Source organism: Clarias gariepinus, chromosome 12, assembly GCF_024256425.1.
Source record: "Clarias gariepinus isolate MV-2021 ecotype Netherlands chromosome 12, CGAR_prim_01v2, whole genome shotgun sequence".
NCBI lineage: Eukaryota > Metazoa > Chordata > Actinopteri > Siluriformes > Clariidae > Clarias > Clarias gariepinus.
Window position 1 is genome coordinate 16,209,312 of NC_071111.1, and position 15,647 is coordinate 16,224,958.

Here is a 15,647-nt window from a genome sequence, read left to right on the forward strand (position 1 = left end):
TTCCTTTTTTGTTCCATGTTATTGTCGTTGATGTGAACATGTATCTTATATCTTATTCTCGAAGGAACGCCGGACTGTATCGCACAATTATTTTTAAGCATAAACGATCGATTAATTCCTTGGACCACGTCCGCGCAAATAACGGCGCGAGTCAGGAATCTACCCTTTTGACATTTGTTTTCACAAAAGACAGCAATCTAGTTGTTATTTGCATCAACGTTAAAGCTGACAGCCCTGCGGGGCAATTATAGCCTCAGAGGCAGTGTTGTTATCGCCTGGTGTCGCACTTCACACTCTGTATACATTAACAGAGTCTTTCAGCTTTAGAATCCACGCTGAAGGGCTCCTAATGGCAGGAAAAGGACCAATTAAGTCTTTCTTAAGTAAACACGCTTCTGATCCCAGATAAAGTGGAGTCGGTGCAGCCTGGCGGCCCGTCTGCAGCCGCAGAGCAGCAGGGCGGTGAGATGCACGTCGTGCGAAAGGTAATCAGTCAAAAGATGGCCTCCTTCATGAAGCTTGCCTCAGGTCACCTCACAATAAGACAAAAAAAGCAGCTCTGTTAAAAGAAGCACAGCATTGTGAAGGACGTACAAGAGGGTGCTGAAATGCGTGACCTTTGAGACAGTCAGTGATGTGCTGGGATGGACAAATGGGGACGTTGAGTCAGATGCAGGCCGGTGCTGAGGTTGCCTGTGGATATCATTGATTCCCCCGAAACAATGGCGACTACCACACGCATTGTTGGGGTATTAATAAATAACACCAAGTAAAGAGGCTTCTTATTCACAACGCAACTCAACAAAACAGCAGGTCCTTGTGGGTTTATAGGGCAGACCGGGACTTTAAGTGTTTTTAATAGACCCTGGTCAGAACTTTCTTTTTCCATCTACATTTGTATGTGCCGTGAATCCAGGTTAATATACTTCTTGTGGTTTAGCCGTTGTTAAACCCCTCCACAGATTGACAAGCGGCCCGCATGGAAATCACGACGCTAGCATCTCATCTGCGCTCATCAAGGCGAAGAAGGAAACAGGAACAGAAAAAATGATCATAAAGCAAAGAGTCGTAGAAGAATCGTATTATTCATTCAGCGAAAGGATTATAATCTACTTCAGCGCACAGACTTGTAGAGTCTGTGTAAATCGAGCTCACAGCTGGGTACTGTATTATAGAGAAGAACGAGAACGACTGCTCATGTCTGTCAAGGAGTTTATGGATTCTTTCTTGATTCAGTGATGGGCTGGGTGATGGGTAGCGTAAATACCATAAATAAAACACAAATCATATCTTTATACGTAAATTGCAGTCTCTCAATTCTCTAAGGGTTTCTTTTTAATTTAATTAATTTATTTATTTATCTCATCTAAAAAAAAAAACAAAGAATCTTCAACACACAAAAGACAGGTGGTCGTCGATCTGCATGAATCAGATAACGCTGTAGCGTTAGTAGTATTAGTACGTGTCTGAACCAGAAGCAGGAGGTGGAACGAGCTGGAGAGAAGAGAGGGAAAAGAGGAAACCGACCTGGTGTGTTAATTCAAAATACATTTCTTTTTTTCTTGTAGGTCATGCTGATTAGTGCAGATTCTGGCACAAAGCATGAACTTAGTTCCCTTTAAAATCCGAAGCTGTGTCTGTCTCTGTACAATAAACCCCAGCACCATCACTACCACCATCACTTTCACGTGTCGCCTTCAGGATCTCACCCCCCCACCACACACTCAGACCCCCCCCAAACCCACTTCCCTTTTCTACAGCCTGAGTTTCCCTGATCCCATAAATTCCCGAGTGCACCGGGCCGCCCTGACTGCCTGATCCCCCACTATAAGACACAACAGAAGCTGCTTTCCTGATTAGGCATGCAGGGGGGAAAGCAGAGGCTTCTAAATGAATCTCAAGCATTCTGCTATTTTCTTTCACTGAATGGGGCTGTCAGTGTGTGTGCGTGTGTGTGTGTGTGTGTATACAAGACCCTCTGCACTCAGCCTAGGTAATTGTGAGTCCACCAAGCTGTGAAGGCATTGAGCATCGCCTCCCCGCTGCACAGACACTGCAGAAAGAAAAAAAAAAACCTCCTAGAAAATGCAAGCTGAATCTAATCAATTTGGTTTTATTTGTTTATTTATTTTTTGCTTGGCTTCAATGCAAACAGAGTATTTTCTTTTCCCTTCATTTCCCTTCCCAGCCCAGCCTGATGTAACATGGTGCAGAGTGCAGTGCATGTAGAAACATGATTTATCTTTAAAGGAGCGACACATTTAAAATAACACGGAGAGTCTATCAGATTGCTTGCGAATGTAGCAAAGGAATATCATTACACCTAACGTGACTCGCTCATCATTACCGAAGCTCTGTTTTATTTCCTAACTCAGCCAGTGAGTATTATTAGCAACAGAACGAGAGGCAGCACTTGAAGGGCATACAAAACATGTTCATTTACTTTAAGGGTTTTTCTTTTTTTTTTTTTTTTTTCTTCAAGGCTGACCAAGTGAAAGGGGCATAGACGAGTGAGTGAAATGGCCTCCCATGCTGGAATGGCTAAATATGAAAGCCCCGTCTCTCTCCCTCTCTCCACCCCTCACGTCCACACAGTTCATAGAAAACGATAAAAGGCAAAGAGAGAAAGACATGGGCAGTGGAATGGAATATAAAATATTTAGTGTTCGCCGTCTTTCAGTGGTAGGAGTGTGAACTGTACTTATCTTTGCTTTGGATTGTTGTTTTTTTTGTTCTTTTAGAGTAGTGGGTGGAGTGAAAGACAGAGTGAGCAAGAAAGAGATACGGAGGAGAGAAGGACACGATTAGGACAGATCTGTAGCTTGTGAGATATGTGAGCTCTCTCAGGGAAAGCCATAGACTATACACATGTAGTTTGTGCCGGTTTTTGTTTTCAAGGACGAAGCAAAGGGCAGAACGTACCGTTTCATTTCCGAACAGAGAAAAGTAGCTGAATAAATGAGTAAACTAATAATAATAAAAAAGAAAAGAGGGCAGAATTTAAATTTCAAATGTTTGAAGTTTCCATAATAATCTCAGCTGGTAAATGCATGAAGTATTCCATGCAGCGCATTAAATTTGCTATTAAATATTCACACCTCATATGTATTCATTAAAAAAAAAAAAAAACTTATGGTATTGCTGAATGTGCTGGATGATTTTTCATCACTCAGTTTATGAAATGTTAATATTTTAAATGTTATTTCGTTGACTCACAGAAATCCATTGTAAAGGCTACAGTGAATGTAAACTGATGCACTAGATAAGAAGTAAAGCAGCAGATTAACTCAAAAGTCTTTCGGGGACTTTCTGCTCCTCTGAAGATTGGGGAAACTGTTTTTTTTATTTTTTTATTATTTATATAATTTCTTTTATTAATCTCTAACATTTGCCCCTCTATATGTACCTTTGGTCGCGCTGCAGATATGAGACTCATGGGGGGGTGTTACTTTTTTTCTTTTCTTCCATAACCTTTCTCACTCTCTTCCCCCCATCCCCCCCGCCCGCTTTTTGTGTGTGACAGAAGCTAGCTGTAAGAAGTTGTCCTGTGGGGACGCCGGCCAAGCCGATCTCCCTCATCAAGCCTCCCAGCCAGAGCATCGCCATCTCCGTGGTGCCAGCTAAGGCACCTGTTTCCATGGTGACCGCGCACATTAACGGACAAAAAGCAGTGAACTCTGACGCGCTGCAGACGTCCCCCATCAACCTGCAAACGGCCAACCGAGCGCACAGACCGGGGGAGTTGTGCCACTCGCAGGTATCTCCCCACACACACACACACACACACACACACACACACACACACACACACACACACACACACACACACACATACATATACACATACATAAATACCACAAAACACACTGGTGTACAGGTTGCAGTTAACAATTATTTCTGTAATCGAATCATTTCAAATTAAGTATCAGGAAATTAATTGATGGCTCATGTTTAGGTCTCGTGCTTTTAAATTTAGCTTAAAGGTTGTTTTAAGCACGCGTTACTAACAGTAATAAGCACACAAAAGATGTCTTTCCTGCTTCTACAAAAGATTCTCTGTTTTTTTTTTTTTTCTTTCAAAATCTGAAACCAGGAGTAAACAAAGCAGAAGCAATAAAACATATAAATATTTAAAGATCAACATTAACAGATGGCACTTATGGCAGCTAAGTTGATATGTTTAGAAAGCTTTTCTTGATGCTTGTAGCCGTAACGCGTTTACCTGTTTGAGAGGAGCGCTGCCACACGAAAACACAGCCCCTGATTCGTCAATGGATTAAAATCACAGAAAGCCTTTTTAACATGAAAAAATGGACAAAGGTTATCACATTAAGTTTTTGCAAGTTTACCGGGTTTGATTCCCAGCTACTGGATGCATTGCTGGTCCCAAAAGTCCGGATCAAATGGGCGTGTTGAGGTAGAAAGTGCGTTCGGTGTAAAACCTGTGACAAGCAGATTGAATGGCGACCCCTCAGCGTGAGGCAGCCGAAAGACTGACAACAACTTTTTAACAAACAGACATGGGTTAATGTTGAGCGCTGGCTCACTAACTCACCGAGATGAGACTTCATAATGCACATGCCTATTGTGTTCTCTTTCTAGTATAACTGATGTGTACCAATGCAGGTCGGATCAGCCTGCCAACATTTTCAGGTTAAGAGTTATGATATACATATATATACATACACTAATTTTCATTTCAGTACACGTCATAGCAATCCGAGTTCGTCGTTGGTCAATGATTTAAGTCCATCGATTATTTCTTGGTCTTATTTCTAGATGGGTGCTAGAACAGGGTAGAGAGGAGTTCAGAGTTGATCAGGGGAGGCTGAATGATGAAGTAGACTTTGAGTGATGTAACTGAGGTGAGAGAAAAATCTTTAAACTCTAACACACTTGCTCCCATCTGCAAGTCCAAATGTTTTCAACAAGCAACAGCTCATTTCAGGACACGCAATCTTCATCGAAGTGCAGAAGAGCTACGTGAAAGAGTACGGACGAGAAAACTATATAAGTAACTAAATGCTCTGAAGCTTTGAGAACATTTTTGCACACTCTTGATATCTGAGCCCTGCATATTGGCCGATACCCGATGCTGATTCACAGCCACCGTCCTCATCAGTAATCTGGCCAAATCTCTGCAAGATTTTCCTGCCAAGTTATCAGAGATATTACAGGCATTATGGTGTTTTATATTTAATGAACTATATTGTGCTGATAAAACATGAGGAGCATTAGTGACATAAAAAAACTTCATTAGATAGGATCCTAAAGAACGTAAAATCCAGAGATTTAGGGTTTCAGGATGAAATCTACACGCACTATTAGCTTGTTGCATCTCTATTGTGTTATTTTATCCAAGATAAACTTTTAACAATGCTACAACAATGTGTTGCAAGACTTTTTAAAAGCTAAAAGCATTTTCATGTTGGCTTAACTTAATAAAGGCTTAACTTAAGATCCTGTATAATTTCACATCTGTATAATAAATCTATACATTAAGTTTAAGCAAACCTTGGGACAATTCAAGACTCAGCAGGGGAAGCCTATTCCCTGTACACAAGCACGTATCAATGATGAGATGTGCAAGATTGAATTCCACACTCATGAGCGCATAAAAAAAAAATATATATATATTGTTTATTATTTAAAATTTAAAGTAGCGTATTTTCTCTCCCCATGTGCTGATTGTGATGAAACAAAGTCTATGTTACCTCAAGCTCGGTCAAATATACCAATGTAAACCCAATTAAAATCCGTTCAGTAGTTTTAACATGATGCGTGCACAAACAAACAGACAAAAATTCCAAAAACTATCTTGATGTGTTCTACGACTCATCTTCTGTCCCTCCAAATTATTTTTCCGCAAATATCTTTAATGTACAGACACGCCAATTGTACGGATTAATCATATGTATAGATTATAACAATATGTACCAATATAAAAATTATTTTTTTATATAAAAAAAACATTGATTATAGTCAAAACGAAACACCATTGATTATATTCATGGATTGTAACTTCATCAATTATATAGCTGGCTTTTACTTCCATAGCACTGCCCTTAGACCGTAGGAACTTGCAGGGACGGTCTGTCAATTGATTTTTGAAATACTAGGAGCTGTCTCATCTCTAGTCCTTTAAAGAGTAAGTGTTTTATGAGCACAATTTAAAACTGTACTCAACCACAGCACCTTAGCAGAATCGCACATTGCTCTGTGTTAACAGTTTCTTATCTTTATTTTTCAACCTAACCCTCTGCAAAGCTATTTCAAGGCATGTATAGAAGCCTCGTGTTCCCATCACATGGGTATGTGTAAGTAAGTTCATTCTGATTTCTCTTGACCCTTAAGGAAGACTCATTCAGCTGAAGATTATAATAATTGAAGATGCTCACAAAGGGAGCAGACGCACATGGCCAGTCTGTGATGGGTTCTGAAATAAATGCATATACGTGTGTACACTTTCCCCCCCAATTATCCAGCAGAGATTCCTTGCATTTAGTGCAGGGCTTGCTTGTGGCATCTCTTCTCTCCTTGGGGGTATTCATCTGAATAATCACCCCCTCAACTACCCTGTCTGTCCACTTCTCCCTGTCCAAGTCACTTGCCCTTTCCCTTCCCCCCTCAGATCTGTCACACTGAGTGAAAGGGAACAGGAACCAATGTCAGGTAGAAGGATGGGTTTTACAGCTCTTAGTTTAGCAGCCACCCTGTAGCTTTTAACTTTTCCCACTGGCCAGGGTTTAGAGCTAGTTAGGAAACCTGGATCAAGCCCAAGCAATTCCACCTCAAAACACACGTTTTTTTTTTAAAGCATCAGAGCCAATTTATTTTAGTTGGGGGGGAGTGGTGATGGGTGATGGTTGATGATTTGGGTCCAGGCCACCTGGCTTTTAATTTGGAGATCAATAATGAGTTGCAAGTGGATAGAGTGAGACACTGCATGAATGCCCACGTTAGGAGCTTTGTTTCTGTGCACAAGTGTTTAAGGGAATTCGTGTGGGACTCACGAGCTGCTTTGTGGTGACAGCAGGCTGATTCAGGTCAACAATGAAACAAGAAGACGCACAGCAACATCTGCCAAAACAGCAGACTGTAAACAAACTCTCAACAGTTCTGTGAAAATCTTGTCAATAATATCCTAGTGTTTTAATCCGTCTTTCTCTTTTAACGTTTGATGGATTGTGAGGAAGTTATATAATAAAAAAAAGATATTTATTTTTAAATAAGGAAATAAGAAGCACTTGGATTACGAATAAAGTTACAAATAATATAACCTGTAACCTGTATGATTCTACATATCGCTAAATATGTTCCTTCTTTCAAATGATGTATAGTTTGTTGCTATATATAGCATAATTCCGCAGAACTAAATATTGCCTTTAAGGTTGACACCAAATAAAGTAGAACAATACCAGCGGATTTCCTACATTACATTATTAGAGCACTGGAAATGTATTTTTATAGTTATATTTAAAATATTAAATAGACATCCGTTTCAGGCAGACTTTATTCTGTAAATGAATAAACATGCAGAGGAATCTAAAAACATTTTGGGATAGAGCAATAATAATAATAATAATAATAATAAAACATTATTTTGTATTTGTTAAATGTCAGCAGTTTAAAACAGCACGGAGTAATGTGACCTAGATGTTGCTTAGCAACCTGTGCTCAGTGCATAATACAGATCTGATGAAAAATAAGCTTTTATGATAAATAACACAGGACGGTTTTTAACCCAATCAGACTGAATGCTCTTAACTAACTGTTATATATAAATAGAAGTGAAAAGGCAAGCAGAATAACTTTGGTTAAAATTATGTTTTCTTTTATGGAATGGTTGTTTTCGCACTGCACGGAAGATTAAATATTGTGTGTACTGTAATACGTGACAAAACCTAGTCAGAAATAATTTTGTAGCTAATATTTATTAGGTAAAAGCATGTGACCTAGAACTGGCAGTAAGCAGTAAGATAGTAATAATAAGCAATGCAAGTTATGAACATAACCAGACACCAATCACATTCACATGTTTCACATCTTCATCATGCTAATAATTTTTTTTTTGAAAGTTTTGGCGTAAAGACTGTAAGTGAAGATGCTTATTTTATTTTTTGTCTGTTGTGCTTTGCTGACGACCTTAAGGTTTGTACGTAGATTTAGAAGATTTTTAATATGACGGATATTATGTCCATCTGGAGGTTTAAAACTTGATGTTGTGATCTGTCATGTGTGCAACAAATTTCTTACCTGGACACATGTTTAGTAATCTATAAAAAATCAGGAAGTTCTGCTTTAGACAGCTGCTTGCATGTGTTTCTCAGATTAAAGAAAGGATCAGAAATTGAATAAAAAATGCTAAGGATTTTTTTTCCCCCCCCCAGGAGGATTAAAAATTAGCGGTCTACACATCTACAGACTTACTTCTGAAATTAATGATCAGCACAAACATCTAATAAATTGCAGAATCATGCAGTAGAAATCAACGAGACCCTCAGTGTCAGGTGTCAAGGAAAACTAAATCTGCAGTGAGATCCTGTGTGCTATGCTTCTGAACAGCCTGACCAACTCTTAATACTGAAGGGAAGAGAGTACGCCCTCGTAACTCTTAGTAAAGCAGACAAGTACCGGTAGTCGGTGGTAAAATTCTCTGCGATAAATAAAATGGTTTAGCCTCTGAAGTAGAGCTTTTGAATACTAACGCAAGCCTACAGTAGTGCTGGCCAGCTTTGTCAGAGACACACACACACGCGCGCATGGCACATGGCATCTAAATTGGATGCCACCGGCACTGCCTTTCCTGCACTTCGCTGAATAGTTTTAATTACACTGACAGTAAAAGTAACACACTGCCGCTCAATTAGTCCCCTTTCACATCGGAGTACAGTCCGTGCGTTTGTGCTTACATGTACGCATGCTCGTTCAGCAGACTGGCTTTCGTGTTATTTCTCTTGGGATGCGTGTAAACACAGCTGGGAGGTAGCGATACCTGAGATTTCCTACAGGAGGTACCGAGCATGCAGCGACGGCTAAAGGCTCCTTTGGGTGCCACTTCAAACTGCTGGTCTTGCACTAACTCAAGGAGATGGGCTCCATGTCGGTGTTTGTGTGTGTGTGTGTGTGTGTGTGTGTGTGTGTGTGTGTGTGTATGTGATTGCTCCACTAGTAGGCACTCGTTCCCATATGCTCTCTCATGTATAAGTGGATCAGGCAGTGCTAGTGGAATAGTCCTCTGACTACATGGAAAAAAAGATGACGTACTTTCTTTGTACTAGCTGCCATGCTCACTGTAGTTTTGTGCATTGTGATCGAGCCATGAGCTATTACCTCCCCCCCCCACACTTCATTTGGTGCATTTCATTTTGATCATGGCCACCTCATACATCTCTCTATTCAAGGTACACTGAATGAATCATTTACTCAGAAAAGCAGGCTGTACAGTGTGTCCTGACTTCAGTTAAGGCAACTTCCATCCTTCAATGTAATTACTATCGAAACCCACCTCCTGAAGCTAGGGAGGAGGGTGTAAGCATGCAGGCTTCTCATCAGCGAAGAATCGTGTTTCGGTCGTTCACATCTCCCCCAAGTGGCCGTCAGCGCCGTTGTACACACCAGAGCTGAACTGCCTCTGAGAGAAAGATGACTGTAGAAGGTTTATTTGCCTTCCTAATGCTGAAAAAAAGTTAGTTCATGTAGAGAACCACGTAGGCGTGAGATGCGATTTAGCCGAGTGAGGTTCTGAGATGATGGATTTTTCTACCGTAGCTTACTGTGGATTATGGGTATTTTTTTCACACCGCATGCAAACTAAAGATCCAGCCCGAGCAGGATCCGACAGAACGTGGGCTGCGAGTACTATTTCAATTTTACGCTAATCGCCTAAGGGAGGTCGTATCCACTGTGCTCAAAACTTTAGTACCTTCATTTGTCTTATTGTCAGAAATGTTTGATATTTCAGTTTGTATTTTACACAACTTGATTTTTTTTTTAAGTCAGTTTCTCACTTCATCGCTCTAAAATGATCCCAGTGAATCAGAACAATGGGTTTGTGGTGAGATAGCGATAGTGTCAAGAGAGGCTTTTTATCCTGAAAAACGAGAGACTGCTTGGTCACAAGTGAAACGTGTCTGTTAAAGCGCGCACTCCGATCCCTCTCACTCGCTCTCGGATTTCTTCTCCTTTCCGATTCCCTGCTGCGTCCATATTTCTTCGAGCCCGTGATGAAAACACGAGACAACATGGCAGAGATACAGGAGACAAACAGGTGTCCTTGACTCACGAGTTTTCCATTTCTTATTTTCGTGTCTAAACAAACCAGCGTCCTCGGGTTCAACCTCAATATTTCCACAGCTCATAAATCAGCACCGGCTGACCCAGTCATGTAAAATTCAACGTGGAACCTAAAGATGCCCCTGCTGCTGCTTGACCTATGCTGTGTAGAAACAAAGCTAATGCATTTACGCTGTATCTAACCATAAAAACATAACGACCATGTACATCTCTGACCGAACATTTGAAGAGCGTTCTACACCAGAAAGGCTAAAGCTACACGGTATATTTTGGGCTAAGTAAGGAAACACCGAAGGCCAGACTAAAATGTCAGCGTCTGAAAGCCTAATGCATGCCTACTGAAAAGGTTTCTCGATTCAGCACGGAATGGGGAGAAAAAAATAAATAAATAAAATAAAGCTAAACGTTTCTCTTGACAGCCAAGTAAGGAGGAGACAAGGGACAGGGAGAGCTGAAAGAAACACTTAAACTCTCCTTCTCATGCTGTCTTTTTCCTCATCTCTCTTCTTCAAAACAGCCAGCAAACTGTGGTCCAGAGGATGAACCGTCAGGGCATCAGAGCTGGACAGGTTTCACATAAAAATCACATACCAGCATGGAACCGATCCAGACATATATTTCATGCCCCGTCTGGTTATCACACACAAACATCTTCACTCAGATTGAAGACAGTTTAGAGAGGGGCATGGAAGGCTGGGGGTGGGGAACACTTTCACTCTCTCTCATACACACTCAAACACACACACACACACAGCTCCCAGGACTCACTCAGCAGCCCCACTGCTTTTTCACTCATTACTATTCAGAGAAATAAAAGGAATAAAAAGCAACTTCAAGGTTATGATATTCTCACTCAAGAGGAGCCCTAAGAAAAGGATGCCTAGGTTTTTTTGGGGGGGAAAGCATGGGGGCAACAATTACGGAAATGAACGCCCTCACCAAGGGAGAATTTTTATCCAGGATGTTACCATGGGAACAGGCCTTTAACCCCCCCCCCTCCCCCCAACTTTCTCTAGGCTTTCTCTTACACAATGGAGCGCAGGGATTTATTTATTTATTTTTTTACAGCAAGGGAGTGAATGTTTTGTGTTTTAAAAAAGGAGGGGCGCTCCAACTTTTGCTGATTCGTTCAACAGAAAGTGCGAAGCTCCCTGTGCTTCAAGCAGAACACGAGGCACGCCGTTAAACCATTTTCAAGCCAAAACATTCAGAGAGTAACTTCTGGTTTCATATCTAAACACAGTATGTTAGGGATGTTGTAGTGTGCTGAGCCGCGAAAGCCGTATTTCTACCCCGCACATAAAAGGCGGGCAGAAGGGCAGATTTACTGGTCAAACATAATTCTGCTTCTAATTTCTCATTGTGATGGTCCTGTCAAAGAGCCAGTTGTATATCATTTCAACAGAACTGAACATGTAGTTTCAGATTAGCCAGCTCACCCTAACCAAATGCAGTTGTGTAGTATTTCATATAGTGTGTGTTTAGAAATTTATACCGTTCCTCCGCTCGCGAAAGCATGTTCGCGCCGCGTTTTCTCCCTTGGCTAAGCATCTTAAGACCCACCGCAGTGTCATGTTTCACAGCTCGCACTGGCAGTTTGTTGTCTCCACTAATCCGCTAATCAGCTCCTGTCCACCAGCATTGTTTAAACTGGCAGCGCTGGAAAAACACAAACACCGAGCAGGCTTTACTGCTGAAATGTGACGCTGAACATGTTGTGCCACCGTCTCCATAAGAGCGTCCTCCGTGAAGAAACGTTTGTAGATACTGTATATATATTTTTTACTATAGCGCATTGTAATCTTAGTCTGTATAGATGTGACACGCTGTGGCAGCATGTTTGGAACATTTGCTTCAAATATGACAGTAAAGATCCCTATGCTGTCCTCGTGTGAAGGAAAATGGACCGAAGTGTTGTGAGCGTCAGTCCTAAAATTATGCGAGGCGTCAGCTGTGAAATGTCAAGAAAAAGCAAGGCAGGTTGCTTTATTCACTACACCATGGTGTATTCATTTAAAAATGTGATTATTACTCTAAGAGTTGGGGCTGTTTGTGCAACCCCCATCCTCTCTCTCTGTCTCTCGCTCTGTGCTGCAATCTCATTTCCCTCACTGGAGATCATTAGTCACCAAGCAAAGGAAATCTCCAGTGAGAGAATGCCGTGTCAGCACTAATGAAATCTTTCACACACACTGTGAAACATATACGATTTCGATGTAAAAAATGTGTGAAACATTCTTTGAGAAATCAATACAGATAATCATCGGCTAAACATTTCTTCCACGTCATGACAGTCCAGTGAGCGATCCACAAACGTGTCATTTACTCAGAGATCTCACAGAAAGCCCACCACCGAGTGTTGATTGGATTTATACTTTCCTCCTGTGTTAGGCCATCCAACTGTCATGCTTTTATGCCTGTTTGGTGTGGAGGATCGTGGCTACGAAACGTACAAACTTTGTGTTTTGTGGATGAAATGTTCGAGGCAGACACAAGCATAGGCTAGTTGTTTTTTCTTCTTGTTTTTTTTATTTTTTAGTCCATTACTTCTGTGTTGCCTAGGCTGAAACACAAACTTTAAATTGACAAGCAGCATGCTCAACAGGCAGGTGGAAATGATTTTCTTTTCCTGACTCGATGGATGCTGGTTCATGTCATCTTTTTCTTTTTTCCCCTTTTTATTCACTGAGCCTGAATTGCAGCATAGACCAGAGTTATATCTCTGAGCAGTTTATTTTATTGACAGGTTAGACAAACTTCGCCAAGCATTACAGAAAGTTTTAAATTCCTCGTTATCTTACGTACAGAACGGGTTATGGATAACCAGTGTACTTTTTTTTCTTTTAGTTCCAATGGATGGTAAAGCTAGGCATAACTATTACACTCACTCATCGTCTATGCTGTCTATACTGCTTATACTGGCGGTGGCTGTAGGGGAGAGTCTGGAGCCTGTTGTCGAAGACTTAGGGCACAGGGCAGGGTACACCCTGGACAGGGTGCCAGTCTATCGCAGGAAACACACACTACGTGAGCAATTTGGGAATGCCAGTTAGCCTATGTGGCATGTATATGTACTAAGGGAGAAATCGGAGAAAATCCGACCAAACACAGGGAGAACATGCAAACCCCGGAGGTGCTAGCGACAGTGCTAAAGGCTATAGCACTTTTATAGTCATTGTCGCAGAGAAGAAAATTATGGAAATTTGTATGAAATGTAAAAAATGCGTATGAATCAAAACGATCAGATTGTCCCTGATGATCAAGTTGAGGGTGAAGGTGACGAGGAAAAAACTCCTTGAGATGGTGATAGAAGAAAACCTTTAGAGGAACCGGACTCAACAGGGAACCCATTCTCATTTGGGTAATAACGTATAGCAGGTGTTGATCTGCATCATACTGTGTGTTAGGCATCTGAAGGTTTAATATAACAGATGATATCTTTAAGTTAATATGGAGTCCAGTTCGTTAATGGAGGCTCAGGTACAAAACTGTAGGAAAATTCAGTCCTGAGAGTCTTCAGAGGACAGGACCATCTTCATGGTAAAATGGCCCCGTCCCCAGTTACCACACGCATCCCAAGCAGACTACACGGAGCATCCAAGTGGCGACATCTCCTCTAAGCCACAATGCCGCCTGGCATGACTATTATGTTTCTCTTATTATACTCGGTTACATACTTCAATCTGTAATAAGAATCCATAATCAGCAGAAGATAACATTCAGCTTCCCTCTGAACAGAAAAGTCCTTGAGAGTTGCGCCAGTGTGTACAGGCTTTTGAATACAGCGGAATAATGAGCTAGACTCCGTGTCGTGTGCCACATTCATCGCAGTCGAGTTTCTCTGGGGGGAGAGCACTTCCTGAAGCAAGGAACACAAGTGGGCGTGAGCATCCTTCATGGCAGAGAGTTTAAAGAATGCATGAACGTTTCCTGCTCTTATTCTTTTACTTATTAGCATTGACCCGGTCCCTCGACCTCTCTGGAGGAGCCTGATGAGCAAAACGAACACAAATTAAGGGAATGTGATTCTGAGCCTGTACTTGGGGAGGGGGGTTAATTAATTTTGATAGACAGTCAGGAGGAAATAGAAAAATGTGTTTACAATGGTCAGTCACATTCTGTCAACCTTCAACACAAGTACCCTCGGCATCATCCTTTTTTTTTTAAAATAGAAACCACAGAAATTTTGATCACAGCACATCTCTCTCCTCTGTTTCAGATGCTGGGAACACTCACGGCAGTGCCCATCAAGGTGCCTCAGGTCAGCTCTCTGCATCGGCTGGCAGGGCAGTCGCCCACTGTGCTACCTCAGGTAACACCCTACTCCAGAAATCACAAAGTAATCCTCAGACAAAACAAACAAACATGCAAATTCTTGTTTTCTGAACAAAGGAAAAAACAAATTGTTCATGTCAGTTCTTTTTTTCTTGATGATGTTGCTTTGATCTAACAAACTGATCAGTCTGCTTTACTGGTAGGGCCTTATAAGAAACTTTTTACTTATTTTTACACAAACTTTTTATTTATTTACCCACATTATGTGTGTTAACATACTTGGCAAATAAATCTTGATTTTGATTCCTTTTAATGTTTTTGATATTCAACTATATTTTTGGTTTACTTTACAATATAAAACTATTTAAGATTTATTGACAGAAATAATTACTGAAACTCCTAGTGAAAGATGATGTAATTACAAATAGCATGATATTATTTAAAAAAGGTGAACAAATTATGATATGCACCATGAGCAGTCTTTTTGCTACATTAAATGGTGACGGGTATTTAGCTAGAAAGTTTAGAAACCATGAGTAGATTTTTACGTTGATTTTTATATTTTTTTTTGCCATAGAATGAATAAATATTAGGGAAATTCTGTAAATAGTAACATTTATTTTTACAATCCGGATTGAAATTTACTACCGCTCAATCTATAGTATACTAGTAATACTATAGTATTCTACAACAGTACTGGGGATTTCAAAAATATAAAACAACACTCATGGAATCAGGTAATTATGTAACAAAAACAACAGTCAGTTGTTATTTTAAGACACAAAGATCGGCCTCTCTGGAAAAGTTCTTGCAAGAACAGTATTGTGTCAAGTGCATTTGCAAAACCCATCAAGCTCCATGATGAAACTGACTCTCATGAAGACCTTCCCAGGAACACAAGACCAAAACTTACCTCTGATGCAGAGAAGTTTATTTAGAGTTACCAGCCTCAGAAATCACCAATTAACAAACAGAACCTCAGATTAGAGCTGTTATGAAGGATTTACAGATCACGAGTAGCAAATACATTTCTGAAAAGACGGATGGAGTGGAATTAAAAAGTAATCCCACACTTT

At 40.7% G+C, this 15,647-nt stretch overlaps 1 protein-coding gene across 4 annotated transcripts in view; it reads left to right on the top strand.

Annotated features, from left to right (window-relative positions):
- phf21b (PHD finger protein 21B) overlaps nucleotides 1-15,647 on the top strand; it is a 78,304-nt gene that overhangs the window by 49,157 nt on the left and 13,500 nt on the right. For 2 of the 4 annotated variants that reach the window (XM_053508129.1, XM_053508130.1), the window contains 2 exons: nucleotides 3,524-3,757; nucleotides 14,516-14,608. In XM_053508129.1, the coding sequence (XP_053364104.1) occupies nucleotides 3,524-3,757; nucleotides 14,516-14,608 (327 nt within the window). Of the gene's footprint in view, nucleotides 1-2,639; nucleotides 2,683-3,523; nucleotides 3,758-14,515; nucleotides 14,609-15,647 lie in introns of those variants that run through there. The other 2 variants (XM_053508132.1, XM_053508131.1) reach the window with 2 other exon arrangements.